The sequence below is a fragment of the Tympanuchus pallidicinctus genome, unplaced genomic scaffold (genome assembly GCF_026119805.1).
Source record: "Tympanuchus pallidicinctus isolate F22 unplaced genomic scaffold, pur_lepc_1.0 scaffold1, whole genome shotgun sequence".
Classification (NCBI taxonomy): Eukaryota; Metazoa; Chordata; class Aves; order Galliformes; family Phasianidae; genus Tympanuchus; species Tympanuchus pallidicinctus.
Window position 1 is genome coordinate 69,964,943 of NW_026294618.1, and position 23,102 is coordinate 69,988,044.

General features: G+C 37.9%; 1 protein-coding gene across 1 annotated transcript in view; it reads left to right on the top strand.

The window, feature by feature from the left end:
• Window positions 1–378: 378 nt before the first annotated feature.
• Window positions 379–23,102, top strand: part of NUP133 (nucleoporin 133) — a 30,362-nt gene continuing 7,638 nt past the window's right edge. The window contains exons 1-21 of the mRNA XM_052684466.1: window positions 379–617; window positions 1,643–1,761; window positions 2,558–2,661; window positions 3,792–3,899; window positions 4,841–4,972; window positions 6,110–6,280; window positions 6,669–6,824; window positions 6,937–7,007; window positions 7,586–7,733; window positions 8,892–9,039; window positions 9,808–9,965; window positions 10,942–11,033; window positions 13,293–13,456; window positions 14,947–15,041; window positions 15,144–15,368; window positions 16,220–16,342; window positions 16,770–16,869; window positions 17,794–18,036; window positions 19,274–19,407; window positions 20,444–20,602; window positions 21,940–22,075. Of these exons, the coding sequence (XP_052540426.1) occupies window positions 433–617; window positions 1,643–1,761; window positions 2,558–2,661; window positions 3,792–3,899; window positions 4,841–4,972; window positions 6,110–6,280; window positions 6,669–6,824; window positions 6,937–7,007; window positions 7,586–7,733; window positions 8,892–9,039; window positions 9,808–9,965; window positions 10,942–11,033; window positions 13,293–13,456; window positions 14,947–15,041; window positions 15,144–15,368; window positions 16,220–16,342; window positions 16,770–16,869; window positions 17,794–18,036; window positions 19,274–19,407; window positions 20,444–20,602; window positions 21,940–22,075 (2,971 nt within the window). The 5' untranslated portion in view covers window positions 379–432. The remainder of the gene's footprint in view (window positions 618–1,642; window positions 1,762–2,557; window positions 2,662–3,791; window positions 3,900–4,840; window positions 4,973–6,109; window positions 6,281–6,668; window positions 6,825–6,936; window positions 7,008–7,585; window positions 7,734–8,891; window positions 9,040–9,807; window positions 9,966–10,941; window positions 11,034–13,292; window positions 13,457–14,946; window positions 15,042–15,143; window positions 15,369–16,219; window positions 16,343–16,769; window positions 16,870–17,793; window positions 18,037–19,273; window positions 19,408–20,443; window positions 20,603–21,939; window positions 22,076–23,102) is intronic.

Below are 23,102 nucleotides of genomic sequence, written 5' to 3' on the forward strand. Positions count from 1 at the left end.
GCAGGCAGGCAGCTATTTGCAGCTGGTCTGCCTAACCAGTATTTGCTACACCGTTTTTCAATCAAACGGCAAATCACCAGCTGCAAGCTTAAATGCTCTCTTTAATCAAACACCGCGGTGGGAAAGAACGATGGGTACTTTGTGAATGTTTATTTATTCATTCGGTTCATTTTAATTGATTATCTCCTCTGACCACCCACACACAGCCCAACTTGTTCCCTCAGTCGATCGCCATCAACTTTCTGGAAACGCACGCGGGAAACCTCAGAGAGCGATCGGCTGCCCCCGGGGTTTCCCCGACTGCAGCGCAGGGGCTCCCTTCCCGCCCAGCCGGGCGCAGAACAGTGACGTCATACGTCGGCGCCGGCGCCGCTGAAACGTCATTCAGGGGCGCCACGCGGGAGCGTCCGATCTGCCTCCGTTCCTCCAGCCATGTTCCCCTCGGCTCCCGCTTCGCCGCGGACTCCGGGCGGCTCTGCTCGCTGGGCCCTCGGCAGCGCCGCTCCGAGCCCCCTGTCCCGACCGAGCAGCAGGAAGAACCTGGCCATGGTGGCGGCGACCGGCTCCCCCGGGCTCTTCTCCCCGGTGGCTCGGAGGAGCGGCTCCCTCTCTGCTCGGTGAGTTCAGCTCAAGGGCGCCGAGCCGCATCGCAGAGTCTGGGCAGGGTGCTCGGTGCTGCAGTAGCAGTAGCCGGTTGTAGAGGCAATCAGCAGTCAGGCTGGCGATGGAGAAATGGTAGATAACGCCGCATGGCGAGTGAGGTGTTCCCTCCGGTTGCTCTTATAGTTGTGCTGAAGAGTTTAGATATCGGGTCAGGTCCTACAGAATAGGATCTTGCCCTCTGCTGGAAGCGGTGTTTAAATCAGCCTCTGTTTTCTATTTTATTTGTGTTGATTCCTTTCTTTTATACGTAATTCAGGCCACAATAAGAGTTTTCTGCCTATTTATAGACATGATTTATTTAGTGATATTCACTAAGGAGCCCTTCTGAAAGATGCAGTGAATTCACATACCCAGTATTGTCTGGATTGTGTTGACTGAGATCTTTTCTTGGTAGGATATTTTGTATCACCTCACGTTATCCAGTTCTGACTGAAACGCCCTATAGTTGAGCATTTTGTGCTTCCTGAATAATGAACAGCTTTGGGCTGCCCCCTCCCTTAAAAGGCTGGGAATTTACAATAAGAATGACTTCATCCTTCATCCCACGACCAGCAGAGATGTTAATTATTTCTTGGAATTTTTGCCCACGTCCTTGGAATGTAGTGAATATGTATATGCTCTGCCTTTAAATGTGTAGTTGCTGCTTCTCGGTGTGCGTGTTGGTGGAGCGATCCCCAATGTATCCATTGCTGTAATAATAATTGCTTGACAGAACTCAGCGGTGTGTCAGGTTACTTTGTCTGTTTTCTTAGCTTTATTCTTTCGGAGTTTAATATAAAATGATGCAAGTTTGATATGTTCTAACCCTCTCTTACTAACTTGAGTGTGAGAATTCCTCAGATATGTGTGAAATAGAGAAAGGAACAGGAAGCTATACATGGAAAACAAAACAGAAGCATGAAAAGCATCTGAAGTGAAGAACCGTTGGAGTTTCTGAAGAAGCAATAGAGAACTAATAACAACTTTTGTTTTGTTTAAGAGCAACTCCCACCAGAGTTATACAACATCCCTTAGCAAGTGAGACTGTTAACTACGATGTGAAAGCTTTTGGATCTGCCCTGCCTGTTAAGGTGATGGAAGCCTTGAGAAACGCTGATGGTAAGACTAGATCTTATCCACTATTTTCCTTCTGGAAGTTGACAAGAGAAGTTAATGTGGTGTTGATGCTATTTAAAAGCTGACTGGAGTGGAAAATGAAATGCTTGTGACTTTGTTAGAATCCAGCATGCTTAACTGTTATTGCAGTTGTAAGAATACAGGCATATGAATGCATGCAAGCATAGCTCAGATACTGACGTGTTTTGGATTCTCTTGTTTCCTGAACTGGTTGTTCCTTCTTTTATTTTGTTTTTTAATCCACATGCTCTGAGCCATTAAATTAGATACAGTCAGTTAAATTAAGCTTCAGCTCATGTAATGGTGATAAAACCAGTGGATGAAAATAAACAGAAGCGATGGCTTGATTTTCAGTTCTAAAACCCCAATAATAGAAACTGTTTTCTCAGTCAATAAATTACTTAAGCTTCATTTATCTAACGGAGATAAGAGAAACCAAGGATATAAAGCTTTATAATAGCTTTGTAAAATTCTTCAGCTATTTTCAAGATGATTTTTATCTGCAATGATTGGCTAGCTTCTAGAGTTGTGTTGCTTTTCACTCAAAAATTGAGCATTTTGACGAATTGATTTTTTATATTTTATTATATATTTTGAAAAATGGAGTCTTTATACTGTATTTAGTTATTGGTGTCTTAAATATGTGAAAGATCTAACAAGGAATTTAATTTTGCTGCAAAAGATGCTCTTTGTGTACGAGACTGAGGGTGACTTGATTTTCAGCTCACTCTGTACTGTTGTAAAATATTAACCCTTTGAAAAATTACTTTCTGTGTAGCTGATGACCATCTGAGCGTTCAAGTGGATGAAAGCGGATGGGCTTGGCTAGTCCATAAAGAGAGGCTGATTATTTGGAAGATTGGTCAGTCTCCTGTTGCAAAGGTAAATGAGAGACTAAGGTGAAAAATGTGTATGTTTGAGCTAGTAGGGCAAGTTATCCAGTTGTGTTGCTTTAAATCAAGGCTTCCTTATAACTTGAAGTTTGCTTCTTCCACCGACAGCAGCATTTGATATGAGGTCATGCTAACAGCAATAATTCAAGTTTCTGGCAGAGTTTAACTGCTTTGTATTTCTCTTTTCATTTCTAATTGTCACCTTAACATCCAAGTGAAAGTTCTACATTTCAATGTGTTAGCCTTGATGAAGTTATTCCAGTATTTTGAAAAGAGCTGGTATCTTACACATTGGTTTAGACACTCCTGAGAGTGACTTTGAAGTGAGTTTCAGCAGTGTTGAATGTATATTTCCTTTAGTTTTTTTTATGTCAAGAAAAATATATTTTTCTCTGGGAACATTTTTCTCACAGCAGCACAGTGCAAAGCAAGTATGTTCAGAGGAGCCCTGCAGTCACAAAATCTTTCCTTCCAATTACTGCAACATCTGTTAATTATAGAGATTCTGCTCTTAATGTCAGTTGCAGAAATGTCAAGGATTCTGGTACTTAACAGAGGTTTTTTCAGTGGTTATTGTGTTTCTGATTGATATGTCACTTTTCTTAAGATAGGAGAATGTTATCCCTCCTCAGGCTTTCATAGAATCATACAATCATAGAATGGTCCAGTTTGCAAAGGGCCACAGTGATCATCTAGTTTCAACCCCCCTACTGTGTGCAGGGTTATCAACCATTGGACCAGGCTTCCCAGAGCCACAGTTTTCTCAAGTGCTTTCTGTTTAATTTGTTCTGCCGTCTTGTTAGTATCTTATATTAAGATGTGTCTAAGTAATGGCACCTCTGAAAAGAGCTGAGAAACATTCAGAAATAACAAAAGCAAAACTGCTGTGTTTGAAAGTGTGTGTGTGTGTGTGTGTATGTGTTTTAGCCACTTGCTTGTTATGATAAAAGAGATTTTTCAGCAAGTTTGACTTTGTTTTTATCTTGTGTTCTCTTTTTCCCCTTATGCAGTGTGCAGGCTAATTTAAAATCAATTTTTGTCAGGGTCAACAGCTGTGGAGACTTTGTGGCACAGGAGTAAGTTCTTACAGTCTCATCTTTATAATTGCATCTCTTACAGTTATCTCTGTGCAAGGAACTCCAGCTGCCACCCAGTGACTACCAATGGAGTTCCAGTTTAGCAGCTATATGTTGTCTCAGTTCCTCAGGTGACGCATCTTCTCTGCAGGTGATCCAACTTCTTAAAGTTTGTGTTTAAAAATACTGTTGGACCAACCTTGAATGTGTTCTATTTTATCTGGTGTATTTTGTTTTCAATCTGTTTTAAAGTTGTGTACTTGTTATATTTTAAAAGTTAAGATTGTTGTTTTTTGTTAAATATGCTTGAAATAAAGTCTTATCACTTTATGCCCCTTACATGTTACGTAATTAGAATACCGTACAGTTTCTATGATAATTACTTAGCATGCTTTCCCAGCCAATGAAGAAATATTCAGTTAACTAGCGTTCAAATAGTGTAAGCAGATGCAACTGATCTGCATGCTAGCTGAAAAGAGTTCAGTTGTCTTTTAATTCTGAGTACACATAGCTGAAAAGCAAAAACGAGCACCTTCCCTTTTTGTAGTCTTTATAGCACAGCTGATGTTGGAAGTCTCTTGCATCATGTTTTGAATTTGATGTCTGGGTGGTTTTCTAAGTCAGAAGCCCTAATAGAGGCACTCAGTGGCCTTATGTCTTTTCAAAGAAAAAAATCTGTTTTAATTTTCTTAATCAATCCAGAGCAGTTTCTTTATGAAATTATAATCTTCCATTTTAAGTCATCATCTTGGCATCCAGAATCCCCCACTATACCTTTTGTCTTGCAACTTGTCTTGTAAATTTTTGCTTTTCAGTAGCAAACTGAAGTATCAGGAACACAAACCCGTACAAGCTATTACTAGCAAAATAAGCAAGTAGAGCATTCCTTGCATGTATTAAGATATGCTGCAGAATCATCCTGCTGTTCAGTGTATGCCTGTGAATGTGCATCCATATGTATTCACTACATTTTCACACGTGAGTCCCTCACAGTCTTGCTGTCTTGTTATGTACAATAAGGTGATGTAGGTAAAGCTGCAGTCTGATTGTTTTTTGTCTTGCATGTTATGATGATTACTTTCCTGCTTCAAGTCCCTGGCAATAATGGTTGCTACCAGCGAAGGTTCTGTGCGCTACTGGCCCAGTCTTGCCCATGAGGGTTCCTATACTGAGACTTTCACAGACTTTGGAGGCTCTCTATGCAGTTTCCTGACAGCAGTGAAGGTACAGTGCAATAGATTTATATAAAAATACTGCTTTACTGTGTCCAGTTTTTAAGCGTCAAACTGAGGAAAGTGAGATCTTCACATTGACTTCATTGTTAAAATGTATGAGAACTTACAGCTAAAGGAACCATTTTAAGTCAGTGATCTAAAAGTGCATTATTGGATGTTAGGTGGACAGAATTAATCTGTAGCATAACTTTTGTATGGTATGATCATGAAAATTAGGTAAACTTTGCTGTTTTAGTAGCCTCCAGGCTGTGGCTGGTGCTATGGCAAAGCCACTGTTTACGCTGTTTGATTTTTACAGGGCTGTTATTTGAAACAAGTTCATGAAATGAAGTGAATGTCTGTCAGTGGTCAGAGCCCATCTTTCAGTTTAGATTCCTTCAAAGGATATATTGCTGGTACATGTAGAGTACTGGCGTGTGATCCAGCATGTAATACATGGAGACTAGCAGATCACTTCAGAAACACGCTCCTGATGCAGATTTAATGTAGATGCACCCATTAGTGCACCCACACAAAAAATGCACTAGCACAGAAATTCCTGCTTTTAAAATAACGTGTATAAGCACCTACAGTGGAATGCATGCTTTGCCTTGTGTTCAAGACTTCACATTCTTCTAGTGCAAAGATAATACTAATTTTCAGTATAAGGTCCACAGTGCTTCATGGGATTTTAGTACTGTGTGTGGTTAGACTGAAATGAGTTTCATGGGTATAAATGTGATGCTCTCAGAGCTAAGTAAACGACTCTTTTCCACTACTGACTACCAGTTAAATGTTTAGCTAAGTGCCGATTTGTGGTATTTCTTAGAAACAAAATCAAAGCAAAACAAAAAAAAACTAAAAGCATTTAAAAGCCCCACCTTTTTCTTATATTGCATAGAATATGTTCTGTTCTGGTACGATGCTGGCATTGTAATATCTTTTTGCAGTTACGTTTGCTATTGCCCTACTCAGATGTATATAAAAATATATAACATCTCTGTTAATGCTCAAGTAATATGAGTGGCTTGTTCAGTCTTTCTCTTCACGAGGTGACAAAGAATTTTATGACTATATGATTACTGCAGGAATGTGCTTTTAACTTTTTAACGTAATTTCTCTCCCCTCCCCTCCCCTTTTTTTTAAGGGAGGAAGCTTTATTTTATCATCTTCCAGAGGCCAGCTAGTTCGACTGATTCCTGATAATTCTGGCAAGATTCATCAGCATGCTCTGCCACAGGGTCAGGGCATGTTTTCTGGAATTGGTCGAAAAGTTTCTTCTCTTCTTGGTATATTATCACCTGGAAATGATGCTGTGGTAAGCCTGAAGAAAATCAGATGCTAATCTACTTTAATGTCTGTCTGTGCCTTCTAGTCTCAGTGTTTTGGAGAAGAAAAATACAAGTTTGCCTATGGGTATATGATGTCAAAGAAGACTCTTAATGATTTTATGTTATATACTTTTTTTTTTCCATTAAAAAGGTAGACAGGAATCAAGTAAATATGTATGTTGTGTATTGGAGAATTATTATTTATTCTTTAGATCTGAAAAAAAAAAAAAGCCCAGCTTTAAAGTACAGTGTTGCCTGGGGAGTTTGCAAAGCCTTTAAGTCTCACCTCTTGTTCCAGTTTCCCAAGGAAGTAATTTTTGTGTGGACTGAGTGATATAGATCATTGTATCTGAGATTTTTCTATTTTAAATGCAGATTTCTAGTGTTCTTTGGGATAAAGAGAGATCAAGCTTTTATATGCTAACAAATTCAAATTTAAACAAATGGGAGATTGACAGTTCATCAGAACGTTATATTCTCAGCTGGGATATCAACAGAATCCTGAAGGAACACATTTCAGATGCAATTTGGGTAAGAACAAACTCGCTGGGAAGTTTTGTTTTGTTTCCTTAATAAGCAGCCTATTTGGGTATGGTTTTAAGTCAGATACATTGTAGTTTCTTTCTGTTTTGTTTGTTTTTAGGGTTCTGAGAGTAACTATGAAGATATTAAAGGAGGAGTAAATGTGCAGTATATGGATTTACAGCAGAATCGGTAAGGAAGTTCACCTGATGTTCACCTGGTAAAGTGAATCTACTAGTTGCATTCTGTTTTCTTATCAAAATCTTTTTCTATTAAACTAAAGTTTAATTTTACTTGAGTGCCACTGTTAATAAAATAAGCACATCAGCTATCTAGATAATCATAGCATGAAGCACAAAATTAGCTTTCTAGTATTGACTCTTTACCTAAGAATAACTTATTTCATTTTTTAATGTCATTTTTATTAGGTTTTCTTAATACAAAGACAGTGAATAGCAAGTATAACTGTTATTACAGCAAATGTAGGAAGTTTTCTGTGTCTCTTGTATTTGATTTAATTACATAAAATTTCCACAACTGGATTGGTTCAGTTTTGTACTGCAGTTGCATATTTTTATTAAAACAGAATGAAAGAACAAAGAGTTTGCTTTTCTGAAAGTAGTAATTTACTTTTAAAATATTGTACTACTATACAATACGGAAAGTATTTACTTGTAATTGTACTTAAATATCTGTTTTCCAAGTGATAGAGTTCAAGCAAGGGAAATATTTAATTATCACCTCTACTGATGTGATCTCTTGTTGAATAGTGATGGACTGGTGATACTTGCTGCAGCATGGCATCCTGGAGATCATCCATGCCTTGTCTACTATACTCTGATAACCGTAGAAGATAAAGGCTTCCAGATGTCTGATGATGTTGTTGTGGAGGTCACACAGTATAATCCATCTTTTCAGGTATGCAAATGAAAGCTCTAAACTGAGTAGAGAGTTTTGTTTTGCAAAAACAACCAAAAAGAGATCACAGAATCAAAAAACTGTAGGAGTTGGAAGGCACCTCTAGAGATCATTGAGTTGAATTCCCCTGCTAAAGCAGGCTCCCTACAGCAGGTTGCACGGGTTGGCATCCAAGTGGGTCTTGAATATCTCCAGAGAAGGAGAATCTGCATCCCGTCTGGACAGCCTGTTCCAGTGCTCTGTAAAGAAGTTCTTCCTTACATTAGTGTGTTCCTGTTTCTGCCCATTGCCCCATGTTCTATTGTTGCTGACCGTTGAAGAGAGTCCACTGCCATCAACTTGACTCCTGTATTCAAGACAAATATAAACAGTACTGAGGTCATCTCTCAGCTTTTCCTCATAAGGAGGTACTCCAGGCCCCTAATCATGTTCTGCTTTCCCCAGTCTCTTTCTAGGAGATGCTTGTCTGAAATGGGGAGCCCAGAACTGGACGCACTATTCCAGTTGTGGTCTCAGCAGGGCAGAGCTGGGAGTCTGTACCTCCCTCAGCCTGCTGGCCACGCTCTCTGTAATGCATCCCAGATACCTTTGGCCTTCTCAGCCACGAGCTCACTGCTGGCTCATGGCCAACCTGTCAGTGAGGACACCCAGGAGCTTCTCTGTGGAGGTCATTTCCAGCAGGTCATCCCCCAACCTGTACTGCTGAATGCAGTTGCTCATTCCTCCCCAGGTGCAAGACTCTACGCTTGCCCTTGGGTTCCTCTTTGCCCAACTCTCCAGACTGTCCAGATCCCACTGAATGGCAGCACAGTTTCTGATATGACAGTCAGTCCTCCCAGCTTTGTATTGTCAGCAGACTTGCTGAGAGTGAACTCTATCCATTCATCTGGGTCATTGATGAAGATGTTGAATAGAACTGGCACCAGTGCCAATCCCTGGGGAACACTGCTAGTTATAGGCCTAAAATCTTAAACTTTAGGGCAAATGAAAAGCATCCTTTTGGGACTGAGGTGGTTTTTTTTGTTGCTTTATCCTTGTCTTGTTTTTAAAAAAAAGAGGAAAATAAATTTAATGCAACTCTAGATCAGCCTTAAAAATGTTAGATGTTTATTTGTTTAAGGTTTTGATTATGATACTGTTCATATGTAACACTTTCAGTCTGAAGAGGAAGTAATGTGCTGCCTGGTGGTCCCAGATTACTTCAGCCACGCTGCTTACCTTTATAAAGAAGATGAGGTGTTCGCTTGTTCCACTGGAACGGGAAGAATTTCATTACCACAGGAGAAAATTTTATTTGGCTTTCAAGGTAGCATGCAGGGGAAAAATGTAACATTTTGTTGATGGTTTTTAATTGAATGTGTTTACGCCATTGTATTTCATAGAGAGTAGAATCATATTTACATGCCTTTTTATGGCTTTCAAATTGAAGTCTTTTTGTAGGTGTATGGAGAAAACACCAAACTGACAGCTGATACCATTATGGATTATTCTGCAGTCTTTTAGATGAAGTAAATCTACAATGCTGATAACTGAATCATAGAATGGCCTGAGTTGAAAAGGACCACAATGATCATCTAGTTTCAACCCCCCTGCTATGTGCCAATCACCAGACCAGGCTGCCACAGCCACATCCAGCCTGGCCTTGCATGCCTCCAGGGATGGGGCATCCACAGCCTTTCTGGGCAAAACTAATCTAATGTTCAGTTTTTCTTGAAATTAGCTTTGTTTTGAATGTCAGCCTCATGTTCATCATAGGTCTTTTTACCAGGTGTCCAGGTACATTGTCCTTGATATTCAGAGGTGTTTTTCAGTCTGAAGCAGAAATTAGGGAGTTTGAGCTACCAGAATCTTGATGGGTTTTTTGGGGTGGGTTTGTTTTGTTTTGTTTTCACTCAACAGTACACTGAAATGTACATAATTGGTAGCAAACAGTATTCATGGTTTTTGTAAGTCAGGTGCAGTTGTGGGAATTACTATTGGTTCCTAACAATTTTATCTATGTTTATGAAACTGTGTCATACTTTCTTCCTACTGTTGCATGTGACATGCCTTTATTCCTTTGTTGCCATTTCAGGAGACAGCATTTTAGGAGCAGGTTCCTATACTAGCCTCCCCATCTTCTTTGCCAAAAGAAGTGGACTTATTACCATCTTATCCAGGGAAAACGTTTCTCTGCTTCCTGAAGACCTTGAAGATTCTCTGTCCTCTTCTGTTGCTGGACCGATAAGTGAGGTAATAGTTGAAAAGCAAGAACAGAAGCAAAATGGTTTTTTTGGACAGTTTGTATTCTCTCTTACAGTATTTGTCAGTTTCAGTAAGGTGTTTCTTCTCCCTACCCTTTGATCTGAAGTAGAATTCTCTAAGAAATATGTAATTTTTCTCACAGGTCTATTGGTAGGTGTTACTGGGCCTGATAGAACGCTGAGTTCAGACTTTACAGACTGAAGATTTTGCACTTGCTTTTCTGTCAGGATGGTTCCTAAAGCCTCTCCCTTTGTGTGTAACAGACAGAATTTTCTTACTGCATTCTGAAAAGCTTAGAGTCTGAATTGATAGATGCTGAATATTGTTTCTGCTCTTTTACGTGTTTTTGTTGGAATACAGCCCTACCAAAATGTGTGTGATAGCATTTTTATTGCGATTTTGGCCACTGTGCATTTAGTAAACTCTTAAATACTTCAAATGTTGTCTTTAAAATGTGTGTAGAATTTGTCGTCAAGATGTCTCTGGAGTAGCTGGAAGAGTGGAAAACCTTGCTAAAATAGGAAATAGGAGTGGTGTTGATGGGCTGAGAGTGAGTTTCAATTTTTATTGCAGTTAAATCACCTTTTTAGATGTGTTACTATACAGTAGTATTTTAGTGGAAGACCTTTGTGGTGGTAGCTCAAATGGAACTACATTTTTCTTACTGAGTTAATCTCTGTCTAGATTTGTCTGCACTTTTTGTGAGCAATAGAACTTGTTGTTACCTTGTTAAATTCTATCAGAAATGTTAGTTTTGAATGCCTAAAACATACGTGTACACACATTACAAGTACACACACAGAGCTACTTTATTGTAGGTTATCTTTTGGGTTTAAAAAGCACAACTGCTTCCAAGTGGCACTTTTATTTTGAATCTATATTGTTATGAAGAAATACAGTTTTAATTTAATAATGAAACTTGCTGTTTGTCTTTCATCTGAAGTACTTTCTTTGTGTTATTAAGAGTCCTGCGTTTGATCCAGCCAGTAGGCTAGAAGCTGTAGCTCAGGAAGATAAGACAAAGTTACTGAAAGCTGCTTTTCTACAATACTGCAGGTAAAAATTGCACTCTATCTTTGAGACTTTTTCTGCTACTCTTGAAGGCACATTGGTACTTAAGTAGGAAATTTTCTTGGTAAAGGCTTACTGTTTTGTGCTCCTTAATTAACAATGGTTTTAGTGACACTTGCACTTAGAATAGCACAGGTGCATCACTTCTTCATTAGCTGAAGATGCATGCTAAGAAGGAACAGACCTTGTATTTGAAGGATACTGATTACTGTGTGTAAACCCTGCAGTACTCTGTTAGTGTCAGTGAGAACATTCTCAGCTTTGTTCATTTGTTTTCTCTGTTCTTTCACTGTGACACTTTGTTGTTAAAAGTAAATAGGTTTTCCTATTGTTTCTCACCTTTATTTGCTTATCAGTTTTCAGTAATGCTTCAGAACACATTGAACTGATGCTAGTGGTTGATGTCGCTGCATATAGCAGAGGGGTTGAAAGTAGGTGATCATTACAGTCCTTTTCAACTCAGGCCATTCTATGGTGCTGTCATTCTATTTCCATGAAATGGAAACAAGGCAGATTTTGTGGAAAGATGGCATCTTTTTTAAAATTGACAAATAGAAGTGAGAAAAAAGTGACATTTTTGGGGTAAAAGTAGAAATGAATACTGTTCTTCAAACTGTCCTAAGGAAAGCAAACTTAGTGTTGCAACACTTGGAATGCCTCCGAAAGGTTTGCTGATACACGAAGGAGGAAGAGGACAGATGAGAAGATATATGGAGATGCAGGCTTGGATTAATTCTATTTAGAAGGGATTGTTTTCAATATATATTCATTGCTACAAAGCATACAAACGGAAACACTCTTAAGACTAATCTCTGTAAAGAATCTTAAGATTGGGAAAGAAGCAATTTAAGAAGATTGTATAAGGGATTCGTTGCATAGAATAAAGAATAGCAGAATAAGATGTGAACTTGCACAGAACTTAGGAAACCTCAGTTTTCTGAGAATGTGAAAAAGGGACTGGAAACAGGGTCAGATGGAAGTTGGGAGTGGTAGGGAGAACTGTGTGAAACAGCATGAAAGTCTAATGTTATATAGTTATATATATGTGGGTTATATATAGTATAACCCAAAAGAGTTACATTTACAGAACTAGAAGAAATTAATGGTTTGGTTTGCACAACATTTTTAACTAGAAAGAAAAAATGGCATAAAAACTGAGAAGTCTTTGAGAGAATAGCTGTAGCAGTGACCTGCCCAGATGGTAAAGCAGTTGATGTAGAGAAAAGTTGTGCAGCTCATGGAAATGTGCAAATCCACGAGCTGTGCATCGACCACAGTCAACCTTTCAGATCTAGTGGTCATTGTATGGGTGTTCTGGGGAAAGATAGAGTTGATTCTTGCACTGTACTGGCTGATGACAGTGGTTTGATGGAGGCAATAAAGCAGCACATAAATCCCTTAGAAATATGTGTCCTGTGGAGAGATGAAGATAGAACTTCCTTCCCATAAAAGATGTAATACATTCTTGTTTTTAAAAGTATGTTTTACTTTAGTAAACTTCTGTTTAATTTCTGGATGCGATTCTGATTGTTATTTCAAGACATTTGGCTTAGACAAACATTCACACAAATTCTGATTAACACTAAAAGCGTAACTATTTTCCAGTTAATAGTTTGGAATCACGGTAATCCTTGGTTGACTACAATAATTTTTAATCACAAAATCAAATTGATGCTTTTTGTGTGTATTGAATGTTTCTTACAGTGCTTCAGTACATCGTCATGCCTTGAAAGCTGAAAGAATGTTTAGATGCTTCTTCCTTATTCTTAATTTACTGACCTGAATGGAAAGAGTTTCTAAAATGTGTAAGAAATATGAATAATGCATGATAGCATTTGTCAGATTTTTGAGAGCTTTTACTGTATTATCACTCATGGGAGTGATATCTTGTACTCTTACAAGGATTTCACAGCAAGCAGTTGATCTTTGAGACTTAATTATCAATGACAATCAATAAACAGAGCAAAGGCTGAATCTTTTTCTCTTAGTAAGAATAGGGACAGTAAAAAGTAACTTCATACACTTGCTGATTAAGCTTTTTACTTTTAAAGACTGCAATTTGCTTACATTAAAAGAATCAGAATACTTTTTATTTGTGATTAAAGGTAGCCCAAACAGTGTTCAATATTTGTAGTCTGAAATACAAAAAGAATATCTCAAAAGGTGCTACAAATTGAGTTGTTCTTGTTCTTATAATCCTATCATATTTTTTATTTCATACATATTGCATTTCTTTTATCTCAGGAAAGATATAGTTAATGCTCAAAGCATGGTGGTTGAACTGTTTCCAAGTAACACAGATGTGGATTCTGATGCTGAACTGGATAGGGCAGTGACTCAGATTAGTGTGGATTTAATGGATGATTATCCTGCCTCTGATCCAAGATGGGCTGAATCTGTACCTGAAGGTAAGCTAACTGTTTGGTTGATCTGTGAAAAACTGCTTATGGTACTCTAGGGAAAATCATGATTTAATTTGCAAAGAAAGCATCAATGTTTCATCCACCTCTAGATGTATTTTCAGGCATAAAGGTGCACCTTATGAGACTGCCAGATTAACTTCCAGTTTACTGTGGTTAGTTCTTCATCTGGTAACAGAAGCAGCAAAGAAAATGGGCATTTTGGGGATGGGACTTTCTGCAAAGAGAGAGTGGTACCACTTCAGTGTTTCCATAATTCCTTGAGTAGATCTAAGTTATTTTCTGCAGATAAGTGTGTTTAAAAAAAAAATAAGAGTTTGTTTGCTCGTGCTTGACCCTTTGTTAGCATGGCTGTACAACTTCTGATAGATTTGGATCCTGGGTTGGGTAGAGTGAGCTCATCTCTCTGGCACATTGGTATTAATGTCTGCTTTAAAGAGAAAGCTATTTTGAATTTCTTTTGCTATATGTAAAGGATTAAAATAGACACCTTTTGAGAAAGAAATATCCCTGTTCATGATTTTTTTTTCTCTTGAGCAGTATTAACTTAAAGCTGTCCCCAGGACCTTGAGGCAGCAGTTGCCGGTTTCTAAACAGCCTCACTTGAAAGTGTGTGTACTTAGTACATACAGATGTATGAAATTGTCAGGCATCAAATCCTTAGTGTGTTCTGAATCTTGATTTCATCTTTAACTCGGCAATTTATCTGCACTTATTGCCTAAGAGAGAAGGGGAAGTTCACTGCTTCTTGGAAGTAGTCTTACTAATTTTGCTGATAGTAATAGTTCTTTTGAATTCTGTATCTTAGTAGTTTTTCAGCTTAAAGCATAAATAGAAAGTATTCAAATACAAAAAGGATTTTGTCTCTGGAGAATCTGCTGAGGGGAGATACCTGTAGGGGTGTTCATGAGGAAGCTTCTATCATCCTTGCTGACTCCTGGAACAACCTTGTTGTTTGGTGGGTGTATTAACATGCTGTTCAGTTGGAGGTTCATTTGAGGAGGAGGAAAAGTAGTGCTGAGTTAGGCCACTGCTTATGTCATGTGGTGGAACTGTTCAGGCAATGCAGAGGCAAAACTCAAGTCTGAGTGCCTGTAACTTTATTTTGTAGTAGTGTGATCTATGTCTTATAAATTCAGCCATGTAAATTCAACTAAGCTACTGTGATACAAAATATTATCTTATTAATCTTATTAAAACTTGAGTAAGCTCGTAAGCTATTGTTTGAGCAGCATAACAGATTCATGAGTGCTTTGGAATAGTGCTGATCTGACATACTTTATTGCTTCTAAAGGCTTTATTTTCAACTATGGTAGTTCAAAAGCCCCATTAAAAACAGCAGTATATAAAAATGCATGCATGTAGTAGCAGTACAGAAACTTACAGAAATGCATTTGCCTCAGAGGTAAAGAAAAATAGTGATCTTTGACATGAAGATATAAAGCATTGTAAGATTTTGTTTGTTTGTTTTAATCTAGAAGCCAGTGGTTTCAGCAATACATCCCTCATTCTTCTCCATCAGCTGGAGGATAAGACAAAAGCTCATTCCTTCTTCATTGAGTTTCTTCACCAGGTAACATTTTACTGTTCTACTTATGTCAGCAAACACAGAGAATTGTTTTTGGCTGAAAGTAAAATGATTTAAAGCATGGATGGTGTGTTTGTTTTATAAAAGGTTGGCATATTTGAACGACTGGGCAGTTTTCCAGTACGGGGGATGCCGATGGCAACTCGACTGTTGCTCTGTGAGCATGCAGAAAAACTAGCAGCTGCTATTGTTCTCAAGAACTATCACTCCAGGCTGCCTGATCTAGTGAATGCTGCTATACTGATTGCTTTAAACAAAAGGGACTGTGACGTTCCACCAAATCTTACTCCTGCAGATATTTTCTTTCGAGAGGTAAGAACAGCAGAATGCATAGAATTCTTTCATTTCTAAATGGTATTGCATGTGGTGGATGCTGGAATGCATTAATGTACACTTTGACGTATTTCCTTTCAAAAATTAATTCTACACAATTTCCCTTCAAATAGTAATGGCTTGGCAGTGTGTTTTCCTCACTTTACTACATGTACTTATTATGTCTGTACAAATGAACACGAGTACTTGCAAATCTTGTGTAGAGAAATCAAGTTTGCTATGTTTTACATAGAAGAAGCAGTTTTACAGCTTCTCAGAAAATACATGCTAATTTATTATTCTCATGGGGTGAACTGATGGATATGAAGCTGTGCAAACAGGGGTGAAAGCTGGAATGACTTTTATCAAATGTTTTTCATAACTTTTTGTCCTCTCTAAAGCAAATTTATCTAATCTCAGTTCTCAGTTTAAGCTGCATTTAATTCGTGTAGCCAGTCCTTTAATTCTTCCTCTTTGAAAATAATTGAAAGAATTAGACAGAGTGCTTGAGGTTTTTTTGAAATATATAACTGTATATTTTTCCCCAGAAGAGGGCATCAGTTGCTAATGGAGGAAAACAAATATAATAGAAAATTAGAAAGACCAATTTTGATTGTTTAAAAGTAGAATTTTTTTTCTGTCTGGTTTAAGGCTGGCAGTGAGGCAATTTATCTGTTCTAGCTGTTGTTTCAAATGTAAGTTAGTGATTTCATTATCCATGGGAGTAGTTCATGTTTTTAGATATTGATCTGGATTCTACTATTTCTAGTCCACTTCTGTCATTTGGCTTGTAGGTATGAGCTGGGGATGCATGTGTTGGTGCTCACTGCAATTTTCCTTTATATTTTAAGGTGTCCCAGATTGATTCCATCTTTGGATGCTTACTAGAAGAGGAGGAACAAGTTTTGAAAGAAATGCATATTGAATCAATTGAGTGGGCCCAAGTAGTTGTCAATGTGAACAACATCATTAAGGTATAGAAGTGCACCAACTGGAATGTCCGTGGGAAGGGCAAATATTAATGAGTGCTCAGTTTGTTGTGTACATCAGTACGTCAGAGATTCTGATGTGTGAAGTAAATACATTTTTCATATGCCTAAATATATTAGAAGAGCAGAAGAGATGGTCTGCAAAATTAGGGACATTCCTATTCTTCTTAACCACTGCTAGAAAGAGTTTGAGAAGCTGCAGTGTTGAAAAAAGTACCTGTATTTGTAGCAAAGAGTGAAGAGTTTGCGTTGAGACCTGAGACTTCTTGCTCAGACAGTATGTTCTCTTCTGTGTAACTGAGAAGGAAGGCACTATTAAAATAACATTTCAGAACTATAAAAGACAGTATTTTTTTATAATCTGTGTTACACAGGTAGATTTTAAGATATGTATTTGCTTGTCTTTTAACAGGAAATGCTACAAGCTGCCTGTCAGTATCGTCAATCTAGAGCATCCTTATATAAAACAGGAGAGCTTCCAGAAAGAGAGCCTGAATACATTCCATGGACAGGTGAGAAATTACTAATACTAGTTCAGTAGTTATTTCAAATAAAAAGGACTTCTACTGTGTTCTGGAAAACATGAATTCCAATCTGAGTGTTCTGAGTGTTAAACTTATTGTTGAAAGCTTCTCAAGAATGGTCAGTAAGAGTGGGAGAAGTGAGAGGTTTTGATCAGTGAGTGGAGAAATGAACACTTATTCTGTCCAGGAGTTTTGGTAATCCTTTAAAACTGCAATGTTTAGGAGACAAAGTTAATATATACTTTTAACTGCTGTGTGCTGGTTCTAGTTGATGGAGCTATGGGATATATGATGTTCAAGTAATTCATGGGATCTAGAGGTGTTTCAGAAGGGACCAGTGGTTGTCCATGTGCTTGAAAGTGTCTTGTCAGAAGAAATGCTTCCAGAAGCAAGAACTTCTGGGTTGGTGTTTGGGTTTTCTTCTGGCCTTTACATATAAAACATTTCTTTTGCGCTTCTAAGATCAAAATATTTTGAAAAGCACAATCTGTGTAAACTGTTCTGGTGTTTTACGATTACACTCACAGGTTTAAAGTGGGTTAGCAGAAGCTTTTTAAGTTTTTTTGCATATTCTCTTCTTTCATCAGAGATCATGCTAGTTCTTCTCAGAGCAGCTGATCCTGATAGCTGACAGCATAGAGTTGTGTGGTTGGGGGGAGCTGTGTTTTTGCTTATTGGTCGTTTACTCCATTTTGGCCACATTTAATATTTAAAGGAAAATGGGAACATGTAGTTGGTGTGATTTTTCTGATAGTGTTTGAAACCTAAAGTGCTTGAGGTGCTTACTAGCCCTTTCTTCCTTTTTTTTTTTTTTTTTTTTTTTTTTTACTTGGCAGTGCTTTTGTTATACTTCAGCTTGGACTCCTTTGCAAGTGAGGTGGTTTTAACATCTACTGTGTTGTTTTTTCCAAGCATCCAGCAGCCTACGTGCAGCAATAACACGTCAGCATGGAATCATTCTGAAGGTGGTGTATCCTCAGGTGGACAGCAGCCTCCGTAGCATTGTGGCTGAGCAGGTGGTGGCACTGCTTGACTGCTTTCTAGATGGATACGTTTCTCAGCTGAAGTCTGTGGACAGACCTGCTGACCAAGAGAGATACAGCAATCTGGAAATGGAATACGTGCAGAAGAGATCAGAGCTCTTGTCTCCTCTCCGTAAGTACTGATAGTTTTTCTTTAATGCAAGGTTTAAATGTTCAGTGAGAAAGTGATGCAAACCTAATAGAATCATAAAATCATAGAATCACCAAGGTTGGAAAAGACCTGAAAGATCACCCAGTCCAACCGTTCACCTACTACCAACAGCTCCTACTAAACCATGTCCCTCAACACAACATCCAGCCTTTCTTTGAACACCCCCAGGGTCGGTGACTCCACCACCTCCCTGGGCATCCATTCCAGTGCCTGACCACCCTTTCTGAAAAGTAATACTTCCTCATGTCCAGCCTGAATCTCCCCTGCCTGAATAAATGGCATTCGTGTGTGAATTCTTTGTGTTGTATTTCAGTATATTAGTTACTGATTTTTATGATTTAATAGGATATTTGTAAAATGGGAACAGCTTAGTGTTCTAAGATTGCCTCCATATCCGTACCTCTAATAAGTTAGTTTAGCATTTATCAGAGTAAAAGTTGAATCTTGATTAGTCAAGCTTGTTGTTTGATATATCAGATAGTCACATCTTTGATGAATAATTGATAGCAGTGCCCCCTTGCTGAGTGGAAATAACCTTAAGCAAATTCACTGTATTGAATTTATAAACTTCTATTTTCTTTAGATTTATAGTAAGGGATGCAGTATGGATAGAATGACCTAGAATCACTGACTTTTAACATTCCTTAGCTTCAGGAAAGGTCTCTTAAACTGTCAGTCTCAGTTTTACTGACGTTCATGGGCTCTGTTAGCTTACAGGTACATCTCATATCATGTTTAATCTGTAGTTTGCCTTGCAAATAAAAGCATTCTGTGAACTTAATATTTAATATAACCCAAATGAAAGAGTTTAAACAATATATTTTGAATACAGATGCCATGATCCAGTTGTTCTGTTATCAGAAGCTTTTGCAGTCTGTTTTCTCACTTCATGTAATTAGATACTAATAAAAATACTAAATCATGGATGATTTCCATCCTTCCCCTAAAGAACTGCAAATAGCAGATATGAACTTTCAGTGAAAATGGTGTATACAGGCCTGTTTATACAACTTCCCTTCTTCCCTCTAGTGCTGGGGGGCAGTAATGGTGTGTATACAGACTTGTATACATGTGTAGGGTGTGTATGGAGTATCTCCTTGACTTGAACGCCTGAAATTTGTTTTCATTTCACTCAGACTTCTTCTGTCAGGTAAAGATGAAGGTATCTGATGCAACTTTTCTCTTCCTGGTTACTTAGTTTCCCTGGGACAGTATCAGATGGCAGCTGCTTTAGCAGAGAAGTATTGTGACTTTGATATCCTGGTGCAAATGTGTGAGCAGACAGACAACCAGGCCAGACTGCAGCGTTACATGAGTCAGTTTGCAGATCAGGTATCTCTGTTCTTTTTTTTCTTTACCTCAACCTCGTTTAAATAATGCTTTATAATAACTTTGCACCTGAAGTCTTGCAAATTTTTTTTCTTTTAACCTATATGTGTTTATGTATATGCATATATATATATATTTACACAAGCACACAGAATGTTATGTGGAAAACTGGAGCCAACATTTATCTTGCAGGACTTAATGGAAGAATTTTCCCAGAGCTTGCAAAGAAAACATCAACAGAAATATGTTCTCTTCAGTTAGCTGTCTTAAATACTAATTTTGGTGGTGTGGAATTTTTTTGTTTACTTGTTTTTCATTTTGTTTTGAAAGTAATGCTTTCTGAAGAGAACTTACCGTGCTGAACATAGAAGGGAATAGATCAAGTCTAAAATGTAGAACATCAGATTAATGGTTTATTTAAACTTTTTGAAATTGTTAATGCACTTGAAACAGCATTAGAACATTAAATTTTGAAACAGCATTCAAGATTACTCTCAGAAGACTAAGTTAAATCTCCAACTTAAATCCTGATCAGTTATTTAACGCTAAAGTTTATGAGGATAAAATAGTCTGGGGGAGTTTTTTGTTAGTTTGTTCTAAAAATTAGGCTTTGTCAGTGACAAAGGGAAAGGTTCCAGGGTTCCAGGTTCAGACGGAGGTAGGAGGGTGTTTCAAGAACAGTGGCAGAAGTGAGCGTCCAAGTCTGAAAGGAGGCATCAAGCACAGAGTTCTGAGTGTGGGAAAGGGGCAGTTGCAGAAATAAGGCTGGAACTATGGCTGAGGTGGTGACTGTTCGCATTCTTCTGGACTAACAAAGAATTTGCATTTGACTTTTCCTGAGGTATAAGTAGTTGATGAGCTCTTTTTAAGACTGTATTTCTAACAGGACTCAGCTCTTCTTCATCAACCGTATTTTTTTTTCAGTTTTGTTAATCAAGTTACCCCATGTTTTTCCAGCGGTAGCTTACGAAGTATTTAGCTAAATAAGACATAGGATGCTTAAAAGCAACTTTTAATATGTGTTTGTTTTCCTATTCAGAATTTTTCAGATTTCCTGTTTCGCTGGTACTTAGAGAAGGGAAAACGAGGGAAGCTGTTATCTCAGCCTATTGCTCAGCATGGACAGCTGGCCAGTTTCCTGCAAGCACATGAGCACCTGAGCTGGTTACATGAAATCAATAGTCAGGATTTGCAGAAGGTAGGCTTTCTTAATGCAAACAAATCAAGTATCATGTTTTAAAACTTTTAACCACTGAGCCAGAAGTTCATGATCAAAAGAACAATGCCTCACTATGTGAATGAGGGGATAAAGGCACAGATCATTAATGAAGTACCAGAAGAACCCTTCTAGGCACCATCTGGATGTCACATGAGCTTCGTCATGGAATGGAAATCAGAGCTGCTTTTCACTCCTTGTTGATGACAAAATATTAGACATAGGTATGATCACCAATCTGGTCACAGTGAGTTCACAGTGGATATCAGTAAAATTCTCAAGATTATCCAGCAAGAGAAAAACAGGAATTTATATTTCAAAACTAATTAATGGAACGCAGAGAAATTTGGAGGTATCACAAATTAAAAAAAAAAAAAAAAAAAAGGAAAAAAATAAGTATTGACTACTTCAATCGTTATTATTATTCATATTTGCACTAAATTTGTAATTTGAAAGCAATTTATTTTTAAAGTTGATCTCCATGTGGATAGATGAATGTTCAAAAATAAAACGTGATTCTTTGTTGCCTTCTAGGCTGCCCAGTTTTTTTCCTACTTCTGGCAACAGTTTGTGTGCCCATTTATTAATACAAAGTGGATGGAAACCTTTCTGATGCCGTGAATTATAGGTTGAAAATACCATACAACCCTTTAAAAAAAATAAATAAATAAAGGGGGGGGGAGGGTGGGAATATGAAAGTTTTGTATGGGTGAAGGTGATGCACATGATGATGACTGTGTTGGGAATCTAATATTCCACTGAGACTTTGTTGTTTATAGAAAACCTTGTGAAGAGGGAAGCAAGGATTCTAGAACAGAAGTAATTCAGACTGTTCTCAGAAATGTTCTGTTCCTTTGTCAGACATACAAGTAAATTCTTGTCTGTTTGGTTACTACAATGGTTAGAAACCAGTTACACTTACAACCAAATTTCTGAATCAACAAGTAAATAACCTGCATGCAGAATGTTCCTTCCGAGCAGAACATAAAGGAAATAAAAGCCTGGCTTTTATGGAGAAACCTTAAATAGAGTCCCAGAGATACAACATGTAAAGTTGCAGCTTGTCCTTTAATTTTAAGATTATTCCCCATTATTAAAGGAAAGTATTCTGGGAGTGTAATAGGAATAGAGATCTATGTCATCCTATACTGTGTAATGCAGGATTTTAGTTTGCAACTTGCAAGTCTTAAGAAATACACGTGACAGTATTACAAATGTTAAATGGCTGTGAGGCTGCAGTTCAGATGAAGTCCTGCTGACCTGTTAGCCTCCTGATGTTAACTTCTAAAACTGATATACAGCATAATTATTTATTTTAGGCTCACAGAACACTGCAAACTTTAGCAAACATGGAGACCAAATATTTTGCAAAGAAGAAAACCCTTCTTGGCTTGAGTAAATTAGCTGCACTGGCATCTGATTTCTCAGAAGACATACTGCAAGAAAAGATAGAAGGTAAGAAACAAATACAGACTAATGTGAAGAACAGATTAACAAAGTTATTGAATTAGAATCACATTGTATTTGTGAATAGTTCGTTTTCTTAGATGAGGGCTTTAGCTTGTATGTGGTAAGGATAAATGGTCTGATGACTTTGTTCATTTTGCTGAGAACAAGGAAGAGAGCATGAGGCAGTAACCTCAGTATTCAGCTTTACCTGTGAGTTACCAAGCAGAAGAGTTCCCCTGCTCTGCCTTTCCCATCACACTTAAGTGCTCTGTTCTGCTGTCGTTTGTACAGCACACGCTTCTGTGAGTTTGTGAAAAAGCATTCTGTGCTGATAGTTAAACTATTACTGGCCACCAGGGGGAGGCTCTAAAATATCACTGAAGCTTTCAGAAGCTTGCTTGTATTTATCTGTGTATCTATCCGTGTGTGTTACATACAGTTCTTGAATGAGAACTTGCTGAAAAAGTCTTAGAGTAGCAGATAGCTAAGTAGATGTCACAAATTATTTTCAGGATATAATAATAACTTGTCCTGTATTTTTTTTTTGTTATGTAATTATTAAACATTGTATATAACTTGTGTGAATGCAATTTCAAAATGTATGCTTATACTGATGTGAACAATCTCATCATTAAAGAGGAAAACCGTAAAATAAGGAAATAAAAACTTTATTTTGAGAGTATCTGATTATCAGAATTCAGTGTGGGCTCTCCTGGGTTCCCCATTTCCGTGTGTCAGAGGACATAGGTTTTAAAACTTCTTCTGCTTGTGTGTAGATTTCACCTTTGTAAGGAAGGAGTAATTATTTCTGCCATACTCTGCTCATCTCCTTAAACAGATAAAATACTCTGGAATTATTTTCTCATTTCTACAATGCAGTGGAACAGCGGGGGATGGAATTTGCTTGGAGTGGATAGAGTTACTCTGTTTTGATTCTGCCTCAACCCAATAGACTTCTAACTCTGAAGCAGGTGTTACTGGAAAACAAAACAGTTCTCAAAGGAGTAGGTTCATGGCACAGGTGGCTCCAAGA